The sequence below is a fragment of the Cervus elaphus genome, chromosome 1, assembly GCF_910594005.1.
Source record: "Cervus elaphus chromosome 1, mCerEla1.1, whole genome shotgun sequence".
In the NCBI taxonomy this organism is placed as follows: domain Eukaryota; kingdom Metazoa; phylum Chordata; class Mammalia; order Artiodactyla; family Cervidae; genus Cervus; species Cervus elaphus.
Window position 1 is genome coordinate 43,263,635 of NC_057815.1, and position 22,089 is coordinate 43,285,723.

The window sequence follows — 22,089 nt, forward strand, 5'->3', positions numbered from 1 at the left end:
TGATTCACTGACAAGGTTAGTATCAAATCTAGTTTTAATTCTCTATAACAAATCTTTCTACCCTCCCACCTATTGTACCCTTGTATTGGTGAGAGTGACCTTTTGGCCCTGAACTCCAAAGTATTGGCAGGAGCAGTTGCCTCCTTGCTGAGGTCTTCTGGAAGAAGTCTCGGGCCATGGCTGCCCAGCTGCTGCAGGCAGGAGATGCCTCACCTCAAGTGAGGATGGGGTGAGATGGAGACAGGGTGGGGCTCAGGAGAGGGAGAAGGGTATAGGAGACTTCCTGAGTGCAGGGGGTTCCTATTTGAAGGCAGGAAATAGGAGCTAATGGAGTCCAAGAACAAAGGTTGTCCTTTAAATAGAGATGAGATGAGCTGGGACCTCATTAACTACTGATAACTTCCAGTGCCATGTAGATAAGGGAAAAGGAGCAGAAAGGGAAAGTCAAAGGTGCTAGTGAAGACGGCACCCTCCATTCTTTCCCTCCCTACCCCCACGGAGGGGAAAGGCCACAAGTAGGACAGGATGCTCTGGAGCCTGCACTGTCCTCACTCAGCCTTCTTGGGCACTCGGCCCATCTTGGTGCGGATGTTTCGTAGAAGGAAGAAGGCACCTGTGCTGGCCGCACAGATCACCTCAGCCACCCAGAAGGCTGTGCTCCAACTGTAATGTTTGGCAATCGTGCTGAAGGGCAACCCAGCCAGAAAGCCGCCCACTGTCAGGGAGGAGAAGAGCCCATGTCACAGTGAGGCTGGAGCCAGAGGGGCTTAATCCAGCCCCTCGCTGGCCTGAGGGCAAGGCATCAGTTGGGGTATCACTTACCATTGGCCATGAGTCCCACAATGGCATGGGAGGTGCCACACAAGTTCGGAGGGGCACACTCATTGGCTATAACTCCAAACAAGGCGATGGGACCATAAGAGGAGAAACCAAACACAGCTCCCAACACCAGGATCCAGAGCTGTAAGGGCAGTGCAGGGTGGCAGTTAGAGTCTGGGAAAGACTGCTCCCTACCTGCCCTTGCCACAGGAGAGAATGCTTGGCCCCGGGAACAAGTAGTTGTAAGGAGAAAGTGGCTCCCACATACAGACCACTTCCCAGTACAACTGACTACAGACTGGAGGAGCGGCGGCCACACTGAGCCAACCTAAGGGACCTGTATGGGTAGGTGAGGAAGGTAGAGAAGCCATCCCTCTTGAGTTAGATGCTGTCCCCTTTCAGGATTTGTGCAAGCCAGATTGGCTGGGGACAAGGCAGAGCGGGGTAAGATAAAGGTGAGATAAGACCAAGAGAAAAACCAGAGATAAAGATGGAGCACCTCATTCTCTGTAAAGCCTGTGAGCTCAGCAAGAGGGTGAAGAGCCGGAGTCCAGAAAGCAATATCCTAGAGGAGCACAGAGAGGAGAAGAAACCAGGCCCAGAGTCAAGGAGGGTCACCAGAGTAAAGAAGAGGGGAACTGAGGTACAAACAACTGAAAAGGACAGTCTGAAGCAGAAAAAGGCCAGGGAGAGGAAGAGAGAGTCAGCGGCCCTTGCTTTCTCATCCTTGTCCCTGCTGTGAGCCAGGCCCTCTTTACTTACCTTGGGGGAGTCACTGGTCACAGTGACCCGGAAGAGGTACATGGATGCCGTCATGCCAGCCATCATGAACAGCAGCAGGCCATGGCGGGGATTCCCGTAGATGGACAGCCCTGCCTGTGGGCACAGTCCTGGCAATGTCAGGCCCCAGGAGCAGCAGAGAACCCCCACCCCTGGACTCTGACACAGCAGGCCTCTGCTGACTGGTCTTTGGCAATCCCACTGCAGTTCTTGGCCCAGGGCAGCTCTGGGAGGCCCTGGGACCTGCTTATTATGTTCTGAGGCCAAACTCCACAACATCCCTTCCTCCACCTGGGCAGGCTCGAGGACATGGGCTGGCAGGCTGCACCCGGTTTTCCTCAGGCTGTGGAGAAGCTAGGCGGAGAGAAATGCTGGCTCTCCTTGATATCAGTTAGCTTCAACTCCACATTCTTAACGAAGAAAAATATCCTGGAAACATTCCCACCTCACCCAGCCTAAACCAGCACATGCCAAGCTACATGTGCCCAAGGCTCACACTTCTGGTGTCCCAGTCATGCTGGGAAGATTTAAAGGGACCCTCCTCCTTCCTGTCCCTTCTGCCCACTCACCTTGGCCATGGCCCGGTCTGACAGGTAGCCAGCTGCGATGCTGCCTACAAGGCCCCCAACCTCCAGGGCACTCATGTAGGAGCTACCTGCAGTGAGGAGTTGCAGTGGGAAGAGGGAAAGGGAGGGTGGAAGGGCGTTACACCTTGAGGTTGTCCCAGACTGGCTTAAACCCAGATAGGCACAGGGTCCCCAAGCGTGACTGACTACAGCTGCCTGAGTAGTGTCCAGCCTCAGGGAAAGAGGAGAGGGGATAAAGGGAACTGGGCCTGAATTTCCCATCCCCTGCATTGGTTCCTGCTCCCTAGGCCTGCCCCATCCCAACACTCATCTCACCCACGAGGGCAGACTGTCCTCTCTCCTGGATGAGGAAGAACTGGCCCCAGTCAGTACAGCACGTCTTTACTCCAAACACCACAAGGTAGCCAGTGGAGAGCACCCACAGGTAAGGGGTCAGCAGCAGCTCCTGTAAGGTGCTCTCCTCCTTCGGGGAGCCTGGGGGTGGGAGAAGGCCAGGCCTCAGACTCTGCTCCAGCTGCCCTGCCCACCTCAAGCCCCCACCACTCATTAACTAGCCACAGGGACAGAGTCCATCCACATAGACAAGGATCAGCACAAAGGTAACCCCTCACCTACTGTTCTGCCCTCTCTTCTCCACTGAATGTGAGGACCAGTGAGGATGGAAGAGGTACCCAAGACACTTAAGCTTAGGATGCTGTCCACACAAGGAAGTGTGGCTCTGTTATAAGGAAGGACCAGTCTATAACATGAGTCATAGCATTTGTTGGCTCTGCCACTTGTCTGGCACTTAACTGTCTCTCAGGATGGAGTTTTACTTACTCCCCACCCACTCCATCACCATCCCTCCCCTGACATCCATTGGCTAGCACAGGGCCAAGCATACAGCCGTCTTCAGCGAGAGTCTGCCAGGTGAATGATGAAGGTTCCCAGAGGGTGGCTTTGGTGGGTACTCACCCTTCTTGCCCTTGGAGGGGGTGGGGTCCAGGTTTTGGAGTCCAACATCAGCAGGTTCATTGTGGATGAGCAGGAGACAGAGGAAGGAGACAGCTACACACAGTGCCCCAGACAGGGCCAGCGTGGTGCGCCAGCTGTAACTCTGGGCGAGGATGGTTGCCAGGATGGGGCCCAGCCCTCCAGCCAGGTTCATGCTGGTTGACAGGATGGCCCACCAAGTGCCAAACTGAGATGGCTCAAACCACTGTGGGGCAGAGAGGAACAGAGTAGGTGCCTGGCCTCCAGTCCATACGGAAGGTGGGGTCAGGTGGGACAGACCCAGGAGCTCACGTTACAGGAAGGAGGGAGAGGGCGCTTCTACTTGGCAAGGCCAATTCCCTCATCTGCCACCTGATCCCACCACATTCAGCCTCCTAAAATATCTTGACAAGCAACAGGAGCTGGGCTGAACTGAGGAAACTACTCTGGGGTGGAGGTGCCAGTGCACCCATGTAGTCTTTAGGTGTCCTCTCTGCCAATCTGAACCGGCTCCTCAGAAGCAGACACTCACCTTCCGCAGGACCTTGCCACATGGGGGCCAGCCCAGCCCCTGTGCCAGGCCATTGAGGAACCAGAGAGCAGCAAAGACAGGCACCGCGGAGCTCCAGGAAAAGGCTACATTGACCAGGCCAACCAGGAGAAGCCCAGAAGAGAATAGCCAGCGAGCACTCATCTGGTCAGACAGCACCCCGCTCACAAACTTGCTGATGGCGTAGGCAGCGGACTGGCTGCTGGTGATGAGCCCTGCAGAGGAGGGGAGCAGGGAGCAGGACACCTGGGGGGTTAGGGACAGGGCAAAGGCACAGGAGGGTGGAGGAGGTCATGGGGTCAGGTGTGTAGAGGTGCCTGGCAGGGTGAGACAGGTTCCTTCCAAGAGGAAGGATTCCTGACATTCATTCATGGTGCCAGGCTATTCCTCCTATCTCTCCATTAGCATTAGCCCCAGGCTGACCCATGACTTGTCAGCCTCTTGAAGAGTTCTAGCAGCAGCTGTCAGGTGGCAGGACAGCCCTCCTCCCTGTGATTCTCATATACCTGATTTCCCCCTCACTTGGCCTCTCGCAGTTCTGTTGCCCCATCTCTGAACATGGGGCAAAGGCTTAGAATTGGAGTCAAGGACCTTATTCCTCCTGAAGGGATAGCCTGCTAGACCACATGGAGTCATTGTGCCAACTCCGCGGTTCCAAGTGCTCACAGTGTCAGCAGCCAGCACTCACCCTGTGGTCTAAGCCTGCACCCACAAAGTACAGAAACTGCTCAGAATCCCCCTAACACACAGTGCCTCCGGGACACCTGTTGGTCACAGGCACCCATGCATGCACACACATGTGCACACACATCAGAATCACAGCCGTCAGACATGCATAGACCATACCCACAGTCCTTTACCAGTGCCCACTGACATGGATCTCAGAGCTTCTTCATCCTGCACATGCACTGTCCCCTGGCCTCAGCTATGCAGACAATCCACACATATTCCGTGCCTGTACCCACCACACTGCACAGACACCCAGCTTGTCCTGCTGGTCCTGTGTTCTTGGGCCCATCACCCTGCCCTGCCAGGACTCACCCAAGTCATCTTTGTCCAGAGGGATCTCCTCCACCAACGACGGCATGACAAAGGAGAAGGTCTTGCGGTTGAAGTAGTACAGGCTGTAGCCTCCAAACATGGCCGAGAAGATCACGGTTCGGTAATAGCCATAGCCTCGGGCTGCCATGGTGGCAGGGAGCAGGCCCTACTGGCTGGGACACAAAGTCTCTGACCACGGCTGGGGCTGGCGGGCTCTCAGCGCCAGGTCTGCTGAGTTAGGCTTTTTCTGCTCCCTCCTCCGCCCAGCCTCCCAGGCTCCCTTTATAGCCTCCTTCTGGACAATCATTAAGCCTGGGGCGGCTCCTAGGGAACCCGGTGTCCTGAGGGAGACAAGAAAATAGGAGATTACTGACGCCCTAGCTGTGGGGGCTGGAGGGGGTTCGGGAGGGAAGGCAGTGTCCCTGACCTAGGCCAGCACCCAGTGTCCCCAGGATTTCTTTCACGGCGCTTCCGCCTCGGCGAGCCTATGAGACCAGCGGTGATTAAAGACTTAACCTAATTACTTTTGTCTCCTTGCGCCCAGGGGAGGCAGGGGTGGAATGATCTAGCCGGCTTCCTCAGCCACTTACCTCATTCATTCAGGGAAAGTTTATTGAGGGATTACTGGTTGCGAGGCACTGCACTAGGTGCTGGGTTAGCTTCTACACATATACATTCAATCAGACACGAACGCCAAACAACCTCTCTTCCAAGTCTTCCAGAGCTGACTTCAAGCCCTGTAACTCCCGATGCTTTTTAGCACACGGTGGGGGTGTAACTGTGTATGGATAGTTGCAGAACTCTAAGCAAGGCGAGGCAGGAGAAACTCCCCAGCTCAAGACACACAGTGTCACATCGAAAGCCCCGCTAGGGGCTGAGGTCTGATCGCCTTTACCCTTGACGTCAGTATGGGCTCCGGTCTGGCAGGCTGGGGCTTCAGGGACCGTGACCGGACGGCCCTTGGGCGGGAAGGTGCAGCGGCGGACTCCCGGCGCAGTGCCCAAGCTCCGCGCTTCCCAGGGCCCTGGCAACACGTCCCCGGCTTTTCGGCTCGGTGGGGAAAGCAACTGGAGCAGAAGGCGTGGGCGCAAGCGGAGCCGTTGGCCGCTCGGAGGCCCCAAAGGCCCCTCGCTTCGGCGGCCGAGTGGCTCGGCCTGGCGGGGTGGAACCGAGCGGTAGGAAGGGGAAGGAGGGAGCGAGGCGGCGTGCTCTCGGCACCTGCCCAGCCCCGTGTCCTCAAGCTACCCAGGACACCCGACTCCGGCTGGGAATGGACGAGGGCCCGAGTGCAGGGGCTGGAGTGGTGCGGAGACCCCAGGATTCGTGCAACACAAAGGAGCCGGCGCGAACTGATCCCAGACAGCGAGTGCCCCTACCCCTGAACCGGCAGCCGCAGAAACAGCTCTGTGTGGAGTAGAAAGTTGGGCCTCGGACAAAAGAGCGCAGCACCTGAGACTCGCGCTCCAGTCCCGCCCTCAGGAGACGCCCCACCCCCGCACACCGCCCCCTACCTGAACAGAGGTGGGAGCCGGGGTAGCAAGGGGCGGGGCCGGCCGGGCCTGTCGGGCGCATGCGCTTGCGCCCTGGATGGGGCGGGGCCTCCGCCTGCGACTTGCAGTCCTGAGAGTCAATCCTGCTCTAATGGTTTAGGTTTAATCTTGCGGGTCACCCTGGTCCTCGGAGGAGGACAGCGCCGCTTAGGGGTTGGAGTCATACGTTCCCTTCTTAACTGATGGGCTTCGAGAAACCATTTTTTAGGAAGTGCCTCCCGCTACCAGTCACTGTTCTCACATCGTCTGGGAGATGTCTTGTGTTTTCTGTAAGAAATTAATGCAGGCCTCAGTGAGCACAATTTGAACATTTATTTTGTGGTCAGACTGTTGGGGACATAGTTAAAATAGCTGGAGTGTTTAAAGTGTGGACCCTGAGTAAAGCTTAAATTTGAATTCCAGACCCACTACTTCGAACAGCGTGCCCTGGGTAATTAATAATCTCTATGAGCCCCAGTTTCTTACCAACCTCATAGGGTGATTGTGAGGGTTGAACAGATTTAGAGCTCCAAAAATTTAGATAACTGCTTTCACTGAGTATATAAAAGAATTGCTGAAATTATTTTAAGTGCTTCAAAGTTGAGAGTAAAGCTGTGTTTTGTTTAAGCTGTGTTTTGTTTTGTTTTTTAATCAATTATCTATTTTTTGGCTGCTCTGGGTCTTCAGTTGCTGTGTGGGCTTTCTCTAGGTGTGGTGAGCGGGATCTACTCTCATTTTGGTGTGCCTGCTTCTCATTGCGGTGGCTTTGCTTGTTGCTAAGCATGGGCTCTAGGGTGCATGGGCTCAGTAGTTGTGGCGCACACAGGTTGCTCCATGACATGTGGGATCCTCCTGGACCAGGGGTCGAATCCGTGTCCCCTGCACTAGCAGGCGGATTCCTAACCACTGGACCACTAGGGAAGTCCCAAGAGTAAAGCTCTTTTAGAGTGATGTTAAAAATACAGCAACAGGTCCAAAATTGACTTGCTTATGCTAAGCCCCATGTCACCAAAGGGAGACTTCAATACAGTTTTGCCTCTCCCAGAAATGGGATCTTAAATAAGTTAATCAGGAGTTGCCTGATCAGTACTAGTTATGTCATCTACCTGATAGATCCTATATCCATTCCTTAAAGGAAAGTAACCTGGTAATAACCAATCTGCTTTTTGCCTAGTTTAATTTCTTGTTCCCTTAATTTCTTGTTCCTTCTACCTATAAAAGCCTTTCATTTTGTACAGCTCCTCAGAGTGCCTTTCTAAGTGCTAGATTGGATGTGTCCTGATTTATGAATTGTTGAATAAAGTCAATAAGATCTTTAGAATTTACTCAGTTGAATTTTTTTTATACATGCTGACTTTCTGCACAAAGGTTTCTTTTTATTCATAACATAGGCAAAGTTATTTAAGTCAATAAATTTTTAAGGATTTTCACATGTCCTGATTCTTTCCACTGCCAGTCACCATAGTTCCTCCAAAGTTGTCATCTTCAAGGCAGCCCTACAAAAAGTTCTGCTCAATCCACAGCTGTGATGCCACAGCTGTTTTAGTTGGGCCTCTCTGATCTTCAGTGGAGTGCACTTCAAAGTTTGCCACCTGTAATCTTTAAGATCCAATTTCCTCAAGCAGTTCACTATAGGATCCTGTTTAGGGTCAGGAGATGGGATGTCTAGTTCTTCATGACAACCATAGAAAAAAAAAGTATTAGTTACTATTGAAGATTATGTCAAACTGAACAGTATAAGAAACTAAAAGGATACTGTATCAGTAGAAATACCAGGTCTGACATGCACAAAGCAAAAAAACCAACGATGCCAGATACTGAATTTATATCGCACTGTCTTTTGAACAGCCAGCAGGAACAAACTGCTGAATGCAGATACCATGCAGTGCAGTGAATTTTTTTTTTAACAGCAGAAAAATGATCAGGAAAGGGAAGAGGTGGAGGAGAGGCAAGATAAGATGGGACAATTTGTGGCTGAACTTGATTAATTGAACAGATATCTACTGAGCCAGAGCCTAGTGTATATCAGGCACCGGTGCTTTCATGAGGTAGAGCCCAGGGCCAGGAAAACGATTCTCTCCAAAACCAAGGCATATTAGAATCCGTACTTCACCTAGCAGACAGGGAGCCATTGTTCCCCCCCCTCACTTATTGTTAAGGTATAAAATAAAAAAGGTACGAAAACAAACAAACAAAAAGTGCAAATCTTAAGCGTACAGCTCAATGTTTTGTTTTTTAAAAACATACATTAATGCCCTTGTAACTATTGCTCAGATTAAGTTAACTTTCCTATCACTTTATTTTAGAAATGTTCAAACCAATAGAAAAGTGGCAAGAATATCCTTCACCTCTCAAATGTTAAATTTTTTGCTATGTTTTGAAAATCTCTGTATAACTATACACGTGTTTGTTGTTGAATCATTTGAAAGTTACTTGAAGGCATTGGGAAGCTTCACCCCTCTATATTTTTTAGCCTGTATTGCCCTAAGAACAAAGGCATTCTCCTGTATAACTAACTACAATTCTCACATTCAAAAAAATGTTTTTGTTAATATATAGTCCATATTTAAATGTCTCCAATTTTTCCAAAGATGTCTTTTAGAGCTTTTAAAAAATCTAGAATCCAGTCAAGGATTGCATGTCAGCCAGTCAGTCCAGTCACTCGGTCATGTCTGACTCTTTTCAACCCTATGGACTGGAGCACGCCAGGCCTCCATGTAAATCACCAACTCTCAGAGTTTACTCAAACTCATGTCCATCGGATCAGTGATGCCATACAACCATCTCATTCTCTGTCATCCCCTTCTCCTCCTGCCTTCAATCTTTCCCAGAATCAGGGTCTTTTCCAATAAGTCAGTTCTTCACATCAGGTGGCCAAAGTATTGGAGTTTCAGCTTCAGCATCAGTCCTTCCAATGAATATTCAGGACTGATTTCTTTTAGGATGGACTGGTTGGATCTCCTTGCTGTCCAAGGGGCTCTCAAGAGTCTTCTCCAACACCACAGTTCGAAAGCATTAATTCTTCGGCACTCAACTTTCTTTATGGTCCAACCCTTACATCCATACATGACTACTGGAAAAACCATAGCTTTGACTAGATGGACTTTTGTTGCCAAAGTAATGTCTCTGCTTTTTAATATGCTGTTGGGTTGTTCATAGCTTTTTTTCCAAGGAGCAAGCATCTTTTAATTTCATGGCTGCAGTCACCATCTGCAGTGATTTTGGAGCCCCCCAAAATGAAGTCTGTCACTGTTTCCCAATCTATTTGCCATGAAGTGATGGGACCAGATGCCATAATCTTACTTTTCTAAATGTTGTTTTTTAAGCCAACTTTTTCACTCTCCTCTTTCACTTTCATCAAGAGGCTCTTTAGTTTTTCTTCGCTTTCTGCCATAAGGATAGTGTCATCTGCATATCTGAGATTATTGATATTTCTCCCAGCAATCTTGATTCCAGCTTGTGCTTCATACAGTCTGGGATTTTGCATGATGTATTCTGCATTTAAGTTAAATAAGCAGGGTGACAATATACAGCCTTGACATACTCCTTTCCCGATTTGGAACCAATCTGTTATTCCTTGTCCAGTTCTAACTGTTGCTTCTTGACCTGCATACAGATTTCTCAGGAGGGAGGTCAGGTGGTCTGCTATTCCCATCTCTTGAAGAATTTTCCACAGTTTGTTGTGATCCACACAGTCAAATGCTTTGGCATAATCAATAAAGCAAAAGTAGATGTTTTTCTGGAACTCTCTTGCTTTTTCCATGATCCAGTGGATGTTGGCAGTTTGATCTCTGGTTCCTCTGCCTTTTCTAAATCCAACTTAAACATCTGGAAGTTCACAGCTCACATACTTTTGAAACCTGGCTTGGAGAATTTTCAGCATTATTTTGCTAGCATGTGAGATGAGTGCAATTGTGTGGTAGTTTGAACAGTCTTTGACATTGCCTTTCTTCGGGATTGGAATGAAGACTGACCTTTTCCAATTCTTTGGCCACTGCTGAGTTTTCCAAATTTACTGGCATATTGAGTGCAGCAGTTTGACAGCATCATCTTTTAGGATTTGAAATAGTTCAACTGGAATTCCATCACCTCCACTAGCTTTGAATAGCAAGGAGAGATAAGAAAGCCTTCCTAAGTGATCATTGCAAAGAGATAGAGGAAAAGAATAGAATGGGAAAGACTAGAGACCTCTTCAAGAAAATTATAGATCCCAAAGGAACATTTCATGCAAAGATGGGCACAATAAAGGACAGAAATGGTGTGGACCTAACAGGAGCAGAAGATATTAAGAAGAGGTGGCAAGAATACACAGAAGAACAGTACAAAAAAGATCTTAATGACCCAGATAACCACAATGGTGTGATCACTCACCTAGAGCCAGACATCCTGGATTTCAAAGTCAAGTGGGCCTTAGGAAGCATCACTATGAACAAAGCTAGTGGAGGTGATGGAATTCCAGCTGAGCTATTTCAAATCCTAAAAGATGATGCTGTCAAACTGCTGCACTCAGTATGCCAGTAAATTTGGAAAACTCAGCAGTGGCCACAGGACTGGAAAAGGTCAGTGTTCATACCAATACTGAAGAAAGGCAATGCCAAAGACTGTTCAAACTGCCACACAATTGCACTCATCTCACATGCTAGCAAAGTAATGCTCAAAATTCTCGAAGCCAGGTTTCAAAAGTATGTGAACTGAGAATTTCCAGATGTTTAAGTTGGATTTAGAAAAGGCAGAGGAACCAGAGATCAAATTGCCAACATCCACTGGATCATGGAAAAAGCAAGAGGATTCCAGAAAAACATCTACTTCTGCTTCATTGCGCTAAAGCCTTTGTGTGGATCTTAATAAACTGTGAGAAATTCTAGAGATGGGAATAGCAGACCACCTGACCTCCCTCCTGAGAAATCTGTATGCAGGTCAAGAAGCAACAGTTAGAACTGGACAAGGAATAACAGATTGGTTCCAAATCGGGAAAGGAGTATGTCAAGGCTGTATATTGTCACCCTGCTTATTTAACTTAAATGCAGAATACATCATGCAAAATCCCAGACTGTATGAAGCACAAGCTGGAATCAAGATTGCTGGGAGAAATATCAATAATCTCAGATATGCAGATGACACTATCCTTATGGCAGAAAGCGAAGAAAAACTAAAGAGCCTCTTGATGAAAGTGAAAGAGGAGAGTGAAAAAGTTGGCTTAAAAAACAACATTTAGAAAAGTAAGATTATGGCATCTGGTCCCATCACTTCATGGCAAATAGATTGGGAAACAGTGACAGACTTCATTTTGGGGGGCTCCAAAATCACTGCAGATGGTGACTGCAGCCATGAAATTAAAAGATGCTTGCTCCTTGGAAAAAAAGCTATGAACAACCCAACAGCATATTAAAAAGCAGAGACATTACTTTGGCAACAAAAGTCCATCTAGTCAAAGCTATGGTTTTTCCAGTAGTCATGTATGGATGTAAGGGTTGGACCATAAAGAAAGTTGAGTGCCGAAGAATTAATGCTTTCGAACTGTGGTGTTGGAGAAGACTCTTGAGAGCCCCTTGGACAGCAAGGAGATCCAACCAGTCCATCCTAAAAGAAATCAGTCCTGAATATTCATTGGAAGGACTGATGCTGAAGCTGAAACTCCAATACTTTGGCCACCTGATGTGAAGAACTGACTTATTGGAAAAGACCCTGATTCTGGGAAAGATTGAAGGCAGGAGGAGAAGGGGATGACAGAGAATGAGATGGTTGTATGGCATCACTGATTCGATGGACATGAGTTTGACCAAGCTCTGGGAGTTGGTAATGGACAGGAAAGCCTGGCGTGCTGCAGTCTGTGGGGTCGCAAAGCGTCAGACATGACTGAGCAACTGAACTGACTGACTGGAGTCTTAGTATTAGCGAAGTATGGACAGTAAATTATCTGAAAGATATCAACAACACTGTGGACTTGCCTTCCACAATGAAGTAGAAAGTCATGATGGAGAAGGCGATGTGTCTGGAGATAATGGTGGGGATGAGGAGGAAGAGGATTCTCCTGACTCTGAAAGTCCAGATGATTCTGAAAGTGACTCACAGTCAGAGAAACAAGAATTTGCTGAAGAACTCCAAGCTACTGACAGCCTTAATGAAATGGAGAATCCTCAAAACAAAAAAGATGCTTAAAGCAACTATAAAATGATGTTGGTTAAATTCAGTCATTCAAAGCTCCCAGTTAGTCTTTGTATTAAAAGTAGAACTTCCCTGTTGGTCCAGTGGTAGAGTCTGTCATATGTTCAGAATGATATGATCCCAAGCAGGCTTTGTATAATTTGAATTATATTGTACATTAGATGTTTTATAAAATTTGGCCAATTTTTACAGAAGAAATTATTTCTCTGATTCAGTTCAGTTCAGTTTAGTTGCTCAGTCATGTTCGATTCGTTGCAACTCCATGCACACCAGGCCTCCCTGTCCATCACCAACTCCCAGAGTCCACTCAAACCCATGTCCATCGAGTCAGTGATGCCATCCAGCCATCTCATCCTCTGTCATCCCCTTCTCCTCCTGCCCCCAATCCCTCCCAGCATCATGGTCTTTTCCAATGAGTCAACTCTTCGCATGAGGTGGCCAAAGTATTGGAGTTTCAGCTTCAACATCAGTCCTTCCAATGAACACCCAGGACTGATCTTCTTTGGTTCTATCTATGTAAAACTAGCATTTTTTTTTTTTTTTTTTGGCTGTGCTGCAGAGCTTGTGGAATCTTAGTTCCTCTAACAGGAATTGAACCCGGGCCACGGCAGTGAAAACCTGGGATCCTAATCACTAGACCATCAGGGAACCTCCCAAAACTAGATATTTAAAAAAGTAATATTAGTGACCAAATTTAATTTTCTTCCTAAGGCCTAAACAAAAAAGAAATGAGTTTCTATTAAAGAAAGAAAAGGAAGAGAAAGAAAGAAAGATGAAGTAGGAAATGGCAACCCACTCTGGTATTCTTGCTTGGAAAATTCCCTGGACAGAGAAGCCTAGTGGACTGCAGGCCATGGGGTCACAAAGAGTCAGACTAAGCAAGCACACAAAATCAATGTTTCAAAACACTTTATTACCTGTTTCAGTCCATTTGAGTTTAGGTTGAGGATGTAGATGCCACTTTTAAAAGGAGATATAATAAACATGTTTTTAAAAAAAAGAAAAAGAAATTTTCATGACTTTAATATTTTTCAAAAGTCTAGGTCAGTTGCTTTTCAAGAATGTCCCTCATATGCATTTGTCTGCTTGTTTTTGCAATACGGATCCTGTTAAATAATTTTGGCAGAAGTGCTGTATAGATGGTGATGTGTCCTCAGTGGACCACATCAGGAGGCATGTGATAAATTTGATAATTTATAGTTAAAATGACACCCACCTGATTTCTATACCGTAGGAAGCTTTTGCTCTTTGTAATTAGTAATCTATGGGACCATACTTTGATACTACAGATGTATCCTCCTGTTTCAACAATTTTTCACCCAGTGGTTTCAGCATCCATTGATGATTCTTGCCTGAATCATTCATTAATATGGGTGGTTGCAAATTGGAGGTTTTCTCATTCTATCATTCTTATTGTATTTATGTTAGTAGTCTCCTGTAAAGACTTTGTCCCCCTCCTCCAACCTTGAAAAGATTAGGATTAATGTGGATTCACAGGTTTTTGTATTTGCTGTATTTTATTCCATGCTACCGTTATCTATGTCATGCCATGTGGTGCCAAGTCACTTCAGTCGTATCTCTTTGGGACCCTATGGACTGTAGAGTGCCAGGCTCCTCTGTCCATGGGATTCTCCAGGCAAGAATACTGGAGTGGGTTGCTATGCCCTCCTCCAGGGGATCTTCCCGACCCAGGGATCGAACCCATGTTTCCTAGGGCTCCCGCACTGTGGGTGGATTCTTTACTGCTGAGCCACTGGGGAAGTCCACCATTATTTTTATTAATGCTCAAATTGTCCCACATTTGGCCAGAAGAAGCCCCATTTCTTTTTAACTTTTCAATTTTCTTCATATTATACATTATCTTTAGAGCAGATTTGGAAAACACCAAAAAGAAGTTTTAAATACTAGCTGATGATTGTCATGTAAAATTGAGTGTTTCTATTTTTGCTCTTTTCTATATACGTACACATGTATACCTTAGCATATATAAACATAATCCTATAATTTTTCCTATTGAGTTGAAATTGCCCATTTACTTGTTAGCCTCCCCAACTACATAAATTCCCTGAGTATGGGTGATGGCCCCTTCACCACAGTGCCCAGATAGTATTTGATACAAAACACTACTGTCATAATCTTTAAATTGCTAGATGAACAGTTGCTCACACCATCTAAATACTTTTATATCTTGATTTTTTTTCCTATTATAACATAAACATGTTCTATAGAATTAAGAATTTTGAGCTAAGTGGAGTGAAACACAAAAAACTAAGAATCAGCTTGTGGGGATTCCCTGGTGGTCCAGCAGCTAAGAATCCTCCTTGCTAATGCAGGGGATGTGGGTTGGATTTCTGATGAGGGAACTAAGATTGCACATGCCAAGAGGTAACTCAGCCCAAGTGCCACAACTACTGAGCCTGTGTACTCTAGAGCCCATGCTCTGCAACAAGAGAAGCCCAAGAAAAGTCAGGAAAGGAAATAAGAAGATGACGTCCCCCCAGGTAAGCAGGTTTTATTAGATAGTAAAACCTAGTGTGAATAAGTGCAAATCATACTACATGCCTGAAAAATAACCTATGATTTTGATACAGGAAAAACATCAATCCTTTCCATATTCATTTGGAGTTTTTTGTTTGTTTGTTTCCTTTTTTTTGGGCCATGCTGCTTGCAAGATCTTAGTTCCCTGACCAGGGATTGAACGCAGGTAGTGAAAGGACGAAGTCCCAACTGCTACATAATCAGAGAATCCCCTTCATTTGAGGTTTTTTTTTTTTTTCATTTATTTTTATTAGTTGGAGGCCAACCATTTCACAACATTGCACTGGGTTTTGTCATACACTGACATGAATCAGCCATGTAGTTACATCCCCATTTGAGGTTTTAAAAGCGATTTCAATCCAATCAAAATGCCCAATAGGACTTCTTGGAAACTGGGCAAAATTATTTTAGAGATCATCTGGGAGAATAAAAAATATCAGAGTAAGAAACTCGACAAATTAAAAAGAGTAAAGAGGAGAATTTCCACTGCCAAACATTAGCAATTGAAAGGATATGGTAATTATGTGGTGTAGAGCATAGCCAGGCCATTTTGTTTTTTTTTTAATTTGGCTGTGCCAGGTCCTAGTTGTGGTATGCAGGGATCTTCACTGCAGTGCACAGGCTTCTCCCTACTTGTGGGCTCAGTAGTTGTGGCACTCTGGCTTAATTGCCTCAAGGCATGTGGGATCTTAGTTCCTCCACCAGGGTTTGAACCAGCATCCCCTGCATTGGAAGGCGGATTCTTAGCCCCTGGACCACCAAGGAAGTCACTAGCCAGACATTAAAAAGGAACAACATGTCCTAGCAGCCTTCACATGTGTAATTCAAACCATGATAAATCAATTGGGGGGAGGTAATTAATTAATGGTGTAAGATTATTGTTTAGTTATTTAGGGGAAAAATCCGTTTAGATATCTGTTGCAAACCACACACAGAATAAACTCCAGACAAACAGTGCCATTGAAGAAATGGACTTCCCTATAGCTCAGATGGTAAAGAATCTGCCTGCAATGCAGAAGACCTGGTTTCAATCCATGGGTCAGGAAGATCCCTGGAGAAGGCAATGGCAATCCACTCCAGTATTCTTGCCTGGAGAATCCTATGGACAGAGGAGCCTGGTGGGCTACAGTCCATGGGGTCACAAAGAGTCGGACACGACTAAGTGACTAACACACATATTGAAGAAAATGAAACCGATAAATTGGTTTCTGGGTGAGATAGTGTGAAGAAATCACCAAATAAAAGCACAATAGATTTGACAACATTGAAAAATAATAATAATAAAGATATTTATGATAAGATGCAAATATCAATAGCTGTTGACTGCCAGGACCAACCCCAGCCCAGACTCAGAAATAGGAGGGCAGCTGGTGGATCTGTCAAATTAATATCAAAAATGGAGGCATTCCAGGAAAGATGGATAACAAGATCCTGTGTGTGTTTGGAGTAGGGATGGAGGATGGTAGAAGGCAGCCCAGAGTGACAGGGACCATGAACTGTGGATAGGAGGCAAAGTAGGACAGAGTTTTTAGATCCTCAACTCTTTCCCTCAGCATTATTCTGGCTGGTCCTTTGAGATCCCCTGTCTATGCGTACAGGCAGATAGGGCTTCCCTGGTGGCTCAGGGGTAAAGAATCCACCTGCAAATCAGGAGATATGGAGTTTGATCCCTGGCTTAGGAAGATCTCATGGAGAAGGAAATAGCAACCCACTCCAGTATTCTTGCCTGGGAAATCCTATGGACAGAGGAACCTGGCGAGCTACAGTCCATGGAGCTGCAAGAGTCAGACACAACTTAGTGACTTAGCAACAGGCAGACTAGCTGGATCCTAGCATTTAATTCACCACCTCAAAATCTGAATAACAAAATGATTCTAAGTGAGGAAAAGAGCTCATCAAAAGGCAGTTGTACTGCCCTGGATAATTTTAACGTCTCTCCTTCACATCTCATACCCTCCTCCGAATACAAGCCTGCTTCACCAAAGGGGGCCTGTGCTAGCAACCAGAATGTTTGCCCTTTCTCACGAGTCACACACGGAAGTAGCAAATATCCCTAGGGAAATATGAGTTCAAGGGGGCAAAGTCTAGTGAAAAACCACTATAAGAATAAATTTTTTTAAAAAAATTAGGTAAAACAGGGCCTCCCTGGTGGCTCAGTGGTAAAGAATCCGCCTGTCAAAGCAGGAGACACAAGTTCGATCCCTGATCCAGGAAGATCCCACATGCTGTGGAGCAACTAAGCCAGTGTGCTGCAGTTGTTGAGCCTTGCTCTGCAACAAGAAGCACCGCAGTGAGAAGCCCACACACTGCAACTAGGGAGTAGCACCCCCTTACCCAAACTAGAGGAAGGCCTGTGCAGCAATGAAGACAGCACAGCCAAAAATAAATAAATAAGCACCAAAAAGTAGATAAAGCAAATTGAGGGACTTTCCTGGTGAACCAGTGGTTACAGCTTTCCTTTCCAATACAGGTGGTGCGGGTATGGGTTGGATCCCTGGTTGGGGAGCTGAGATCGCACGTGCTTCTGGGCCAAAAAAATAAACCATAAAACAGAAGCAATATTATAGCAAATTCAATAAAGACTTAAAAAATAAATAAGATAGAACAAACTGAACAGCCTATAAGAGACAACCCACTCCAGTATTCTTGCCTGGAGAATCCCATGGACAGAGGAGCCTGGTGGGCTACAGTCCATGGGGTCACAAAGAGTCGGACATGACTGAAGCGACTTAGCACGCACATAAGAGACAAGGCAGACTGGTGGGCCAAGAAGCTAAAATCAACATATTAAATAGTCTCAAAAAGATAAAGCAGACTCATGAAAGTATGAGGAAAAGCAAGAAGTCATCAAGGATGTTTTGCTTTGAGTAACATCAGACTAGCTTATTTCAGACTAATCTTCCCACCAGTAACAAATAGAAAAGCTGGTCAAAATATAAAATATTAATAGGTGTTTGAAGGTGTCAGAGAGCTACCAAAGGGGCAAGGTATCAATTAGCTTTTGCAATTAGCTATTATTATAGAACAAAATCACCCCAAAACTTTATTGTTTAAAACAATAATAAGAATTTTATTATGGCTCACAAGTCCATGGGGTAGTTGGGACACCTGGACAGTTCTGCTGATCCAGGTTAGGCTCAGGGGACATGTCTGCAGTCAGGAGGTGACTTGGCTGGTGTCTAGTTGATTTAAGATGGACTCAGGTGAGATAGTCTCTTTCTCTTCCATGTGGTCTTGCATATCCCAGCAGAGTAGCTTCGGTTTGTTCTCATGGCAATTCTTGCTGCAGGGGTCTGAGGCCGAACTGAAGCATGCCAACCTCTTAAGGAGGCTTAGTTCCAGAAATGGCACAATATTGCTTCTGTCATCTTCTATTGGCCAAAGCAGACAATTCAGTTCAGTTCAGTTCAGTCACTCAGTTGTGTCCAACTCTTTGCAACCCCATGAACTGCAGCACACCAGGCCTCCCTGTCCATCACCAACTCCCAGAGTCCACCCAAACCCATGCCCATCGAGTCGGTGATGCCATCCAACCATCTCATCCTCTGTCATCCCCTTCTCCTCCTGCCCTCAATCTTTCCCACCATCAGGGTCTTTTCAAATGAGTCAGCTCTTCGCATCAGGTGGCCAAAGTATTAGAGTTTCAGCTTCAACATCAGTCCTTCCAATGAACACCCAGGACTGATATCCGTTAGGATGGACTGGTTGGATCTCCCTGCAGTCCAAGGGCCTCTCAAGAGTCTTCTCCAATACCACAGTTCAAAAGCATCAATTCTGCAGTGCTCAGCTTTCTTTATAATCCAACTCTCACATCCATACATGACCACTGGAAAAACCATAGCCTTGATTAGACGGACCTTTGTTGGTAAAGCAATGTCTCTGCTCTTTAATATGCCATCTAGGTTGGTCATAACTTTCCTTCCAAGGAGTAAGCGTCTTTTAATTTCATGGCTGCAATCACCATCTGCAGTGATTTTACACCACCCAAAATTCAAGGGATGGGGAAAGTCTCCGCCTCTTGATGAAAGGAGTTGCAAAATCACGTTGCAAAAGTTGTAGATAGGGACTTCCTCAGTGCTCCAGTGGTTAAGAATCCGCCTCGAAGTGCGGGCGACCAGGGTTTGATCCCCTGGTCAGAGAACTAAGATCCCACATGCCTTGAAGCTACTGAACCCACCTGCCCTGGAGCCCCTGTGCCACCACTAGAGAGTCCGTGCACCGCGACCAAAGATGCCACGTGAAGCAACAAAGATCCCACATGCCACGCCTAAAGACCCGACACAGCCAAGTAAATAAACGAAAAGTTGTAGATGAAGGACTAGAGTCATTTCTTCTAACTGATCTGCCACAGAGGTCAAGATCCCAGAGTGAAGAGAAGCCCAAAGAAGTGAACCCAGCATTTGGTGCTGTTTGTCTCACAAAGGATTGCTTTTGCAATCCAAGTGAAACTGTGGAGAGGAAGGAAAGCTAGTCCCTACTCTTGGAAGTCGAGGATTTGGGGGACAAGAATTGAAGTTTAAGGCCATCAAGGAGAAGGCAGCCTGAAAACCTGCCCAGGCATTAACCTGGAGCACCTAAAGGATTGCATTCTGGGAATAAGGGTCAACATGAAATACCACAACCTTCACAAAGATGACAGTATAATTGGGGGTTCCCTGGTGGCCCAGTGGTTAGGATCCCAGGCCTTCACTGCCATGGCCAGGGTTCAATCCCTGGTCAGGGGAGCTGCTATCCTGCAAGCCACCTGCCATGGCCAAATTAAATTAAAAATTAAATTATTAATTTAATAAAAATAAATTAATAATTAATTAAAAATTAAAGTCCTGTCAAATCAGCTCAAATCCTGGGTTTTTCAAAGTATTACCTTTGAATTCTTCAAGATCTTTTGCGGTAGGGAGGTCAAAACTATCTTTATAATAATACTGAGGTGTAATTTGCCCTTTTTTACCATATTAATATCTGCACTGGTGGTAAAAAAGCAATGGAAAATTAAGCTGCTGCCCCCTTGGCATGAATCATGCAGTGACATCAAACCACACTAGTAATCATTGTTTTCTCCACCACTGCACAAAGTTAAAAAAAAGAAAAGAGACAAAAGTCAGTTTCACTTAAGGCTGTCCTTGATGAAGCAGGAAAACTCATTAATTTTATTAATTTTGAACTCCTAAGTACACATCTTTTTAATATTTTGTGTGATGAAACGTGAAGTATGCCTGAAACACTTCTGCTGCCTCTGGAAGTACCATGGTTGTCCAAGGAAATGCATCTTTGCAGTTGTTTGAGTTGTGAGCTGAATTAGCCTCTTATTCAAAGAAACATGCTTTTTACCTGAAATAACAAGTGAGAAAGAAGCTATGGTTATCTAGACTTCAGGCATTTGGCAAACATTTTCCCCAAAATGAACAAAGTAACCCTGTCACTGAGAGAGTCAATTCCTAGGCAGGTTGATAAGAAGTCTGGGGGTCCCCGAGGAGAGGGGAGTCTGGGGTTCTCAAGGAGGAAGGAAGGACAAGCTCTTTTTTTTTTTTTCCTCTACATTCCTTAGTCTTAGTCACAAGAAACGTTTTTTTTCTTTAAGCCGGGAACTGATGATTAAACAACAAACAGCTCAGTTTAAACTCTATACTAGGGATTATATAACAACAATGTATCCTGCTTGAGGACAGTTTCTCCTTCCTGAAAAACTTCTGACTAATCCTGATATTTTAGGATATATCCCATAATATGGTATATTATGGGAGTGGGTCTGATAGGATCTTTCTATTTTAAAATTCTAATCCTGTTATCCTAAAATGTAAATTGTGGGAGTGGGTCTGGTAAAATTTTTACAACCTTGAGACATTCTTTTGATTTATTGTAATAACTAATTTAAAAAGTATATAATTCCCTTGCTAAAGACTAGCAGGGGGGCACTCTCCTCTCCCCTTCTGATGTCTATGTCAGAAGCTTTCTCTCTCCCTTTTCATACTTCAATAAAACTCTGCTACACAAAAGCTCTTGAGTGATCAAGCCTGGTCCCTAGTCCCAAAGCTAAATCTTCTTCTTCTCCAGGAGATCACGAATCCGACACTGTTCACTGTAAGCTATCATCATTTCAAGGAAAACAACTGATAGTATTTGTGGCCAACAATAAAGTTTGAGCTTGACAACTTCCCACCATCTTAACATATTTCTAATAAGGTTGGTGGTGTATTATCAGAATCATTTTTTGGTATCGTGTCATTAAATGCACTAACATTTGAAGATCTGTGTAATTCAGTGAACCAACACTTTCCAAATTACCAATGCATGATATCAAAAAAAATATCATTCAGGGGTAAAAAAAATCCCTTCAAAGTGCAAAATAGGTCAGTAGGTTTTTAACTTGATAAGATATGAAAAGTTCCTGAGTTGGTTTCTGATTCCACATTGCAACTAATCTTTAAGAAACTGCCACTTGTCTAATTTAGTGTAAACCAAAAAAAGAATATTCACAACTGTCTGAAAAGGCTATTATTAAACAACTTCTCCTTTTCCAACTACATATCTGTATGAAGCTGGAGGTTCTTCCTATATTTCAACCAAAATAGCAGGGGTGGCAGCTGAATGCTGAAGCAGGTGTGAGGACAGTGGTCTTGTTTCAAACCAGACATCAAAGAGATTCACAAAAATGGTGCAAAACAACCCCGCTGTCCTCAAAATTCTTTCTTTCTTTCTTTTATTAGTTTCCCAACTAGGGATTGAACCTAGGGTCCTCAGCAGTGAAAGCACAATTTTCTAACCACTGGATCACCAGGGAATTCCCTCATAATTCTGAAAATATAATTGTTTTTCGTAAGAATATGTCATTTACATTGACGTGGTAGTAGGTTTACTAGTGTTATTTTAATATTTATTTAAATTTATGTAATATTTATTGTTTAATAATATTTATGAATTATTGTCTGTGCTGGGTCATCACTGGGGCTCATGGGCTTTCTCTGGTTGTGGCTAGCGGGGCCAACTCTCTAGCTGCAGTGTCTGGTGCCTAGGCTTCTCACTGTGGCTGCTTCTCTTGTGGTGGAGCACCAGCCCCAGAGCACGCTGCCCTGCAGCATGTGGGATCCTCCTGGACCAGGAATGGAACCCG

At 45.6% G+C, this 22,089-nt stretch overlaps 1 protein-coding gene and 1 non-coding gene across 6 annotated transcripts; both read right to left on the reverse strand.

Moving 5' to 3' along the window:
- Window positions 1-16: 16 nt before the first annotated feature.
- SLC37A4 (solute carrier family 37 member 4) lies at window positions 17-6,395 on the reverse strand. Of its 5 annotated transcripts, none has more exons than XM_043900723.1 (10): window positions 6,261-6,395; window positions 4,750-5,090; window positions 3,691-3,923; window positions 3,141-3,384; window positions 2,502-2,660; window positions 2,169-2,254; window positions 1,582-1,695; window positions 1,319-1,384; window positions 823-961; window positions 17-715 (listed from the first exon to the last, which is right to left on the reverse strand). In XM_043900723.1, exons 2-10 carry the CDS (start codon window positions 4,895-4,897, stop codon window positions 549-551), a joined length of 1,356 nt encoding a protein of 451 aa, XP_043756658.1. In that variant the 5' UTR covers window positions 4,898-5,090; window positions 6,261-6,395; the 3' UTR covers window positions 17-548. The 5 variants fall into 5 exon arrangements, with proteins under 5 accessions (XP_043756658.1, XP_043756659.1, XP_043756660.1 ...); XM_043900724.1 differs by having other exon boundaries at window positions 6,126-6,263; XM_043900725.1 differs by lacking the exon at window positions 6,261-6,395 and adding an exon at window positions 5,340-5,471.
- Window positions 6,396-8,031: 1,636 nt separating this feature from the next.
- On the reverse strand, window positions 8,032-8,168 carry LOC122703726. Its single transcript, XR_006343579.1, has one exon. It is a non-coding gene; the product is annotated as a small nucleolar RNA SNORA8 (small nucleolar RNA).
- Window positions 8,169-22,089: the final 13,921 nt, after the last annotated feature.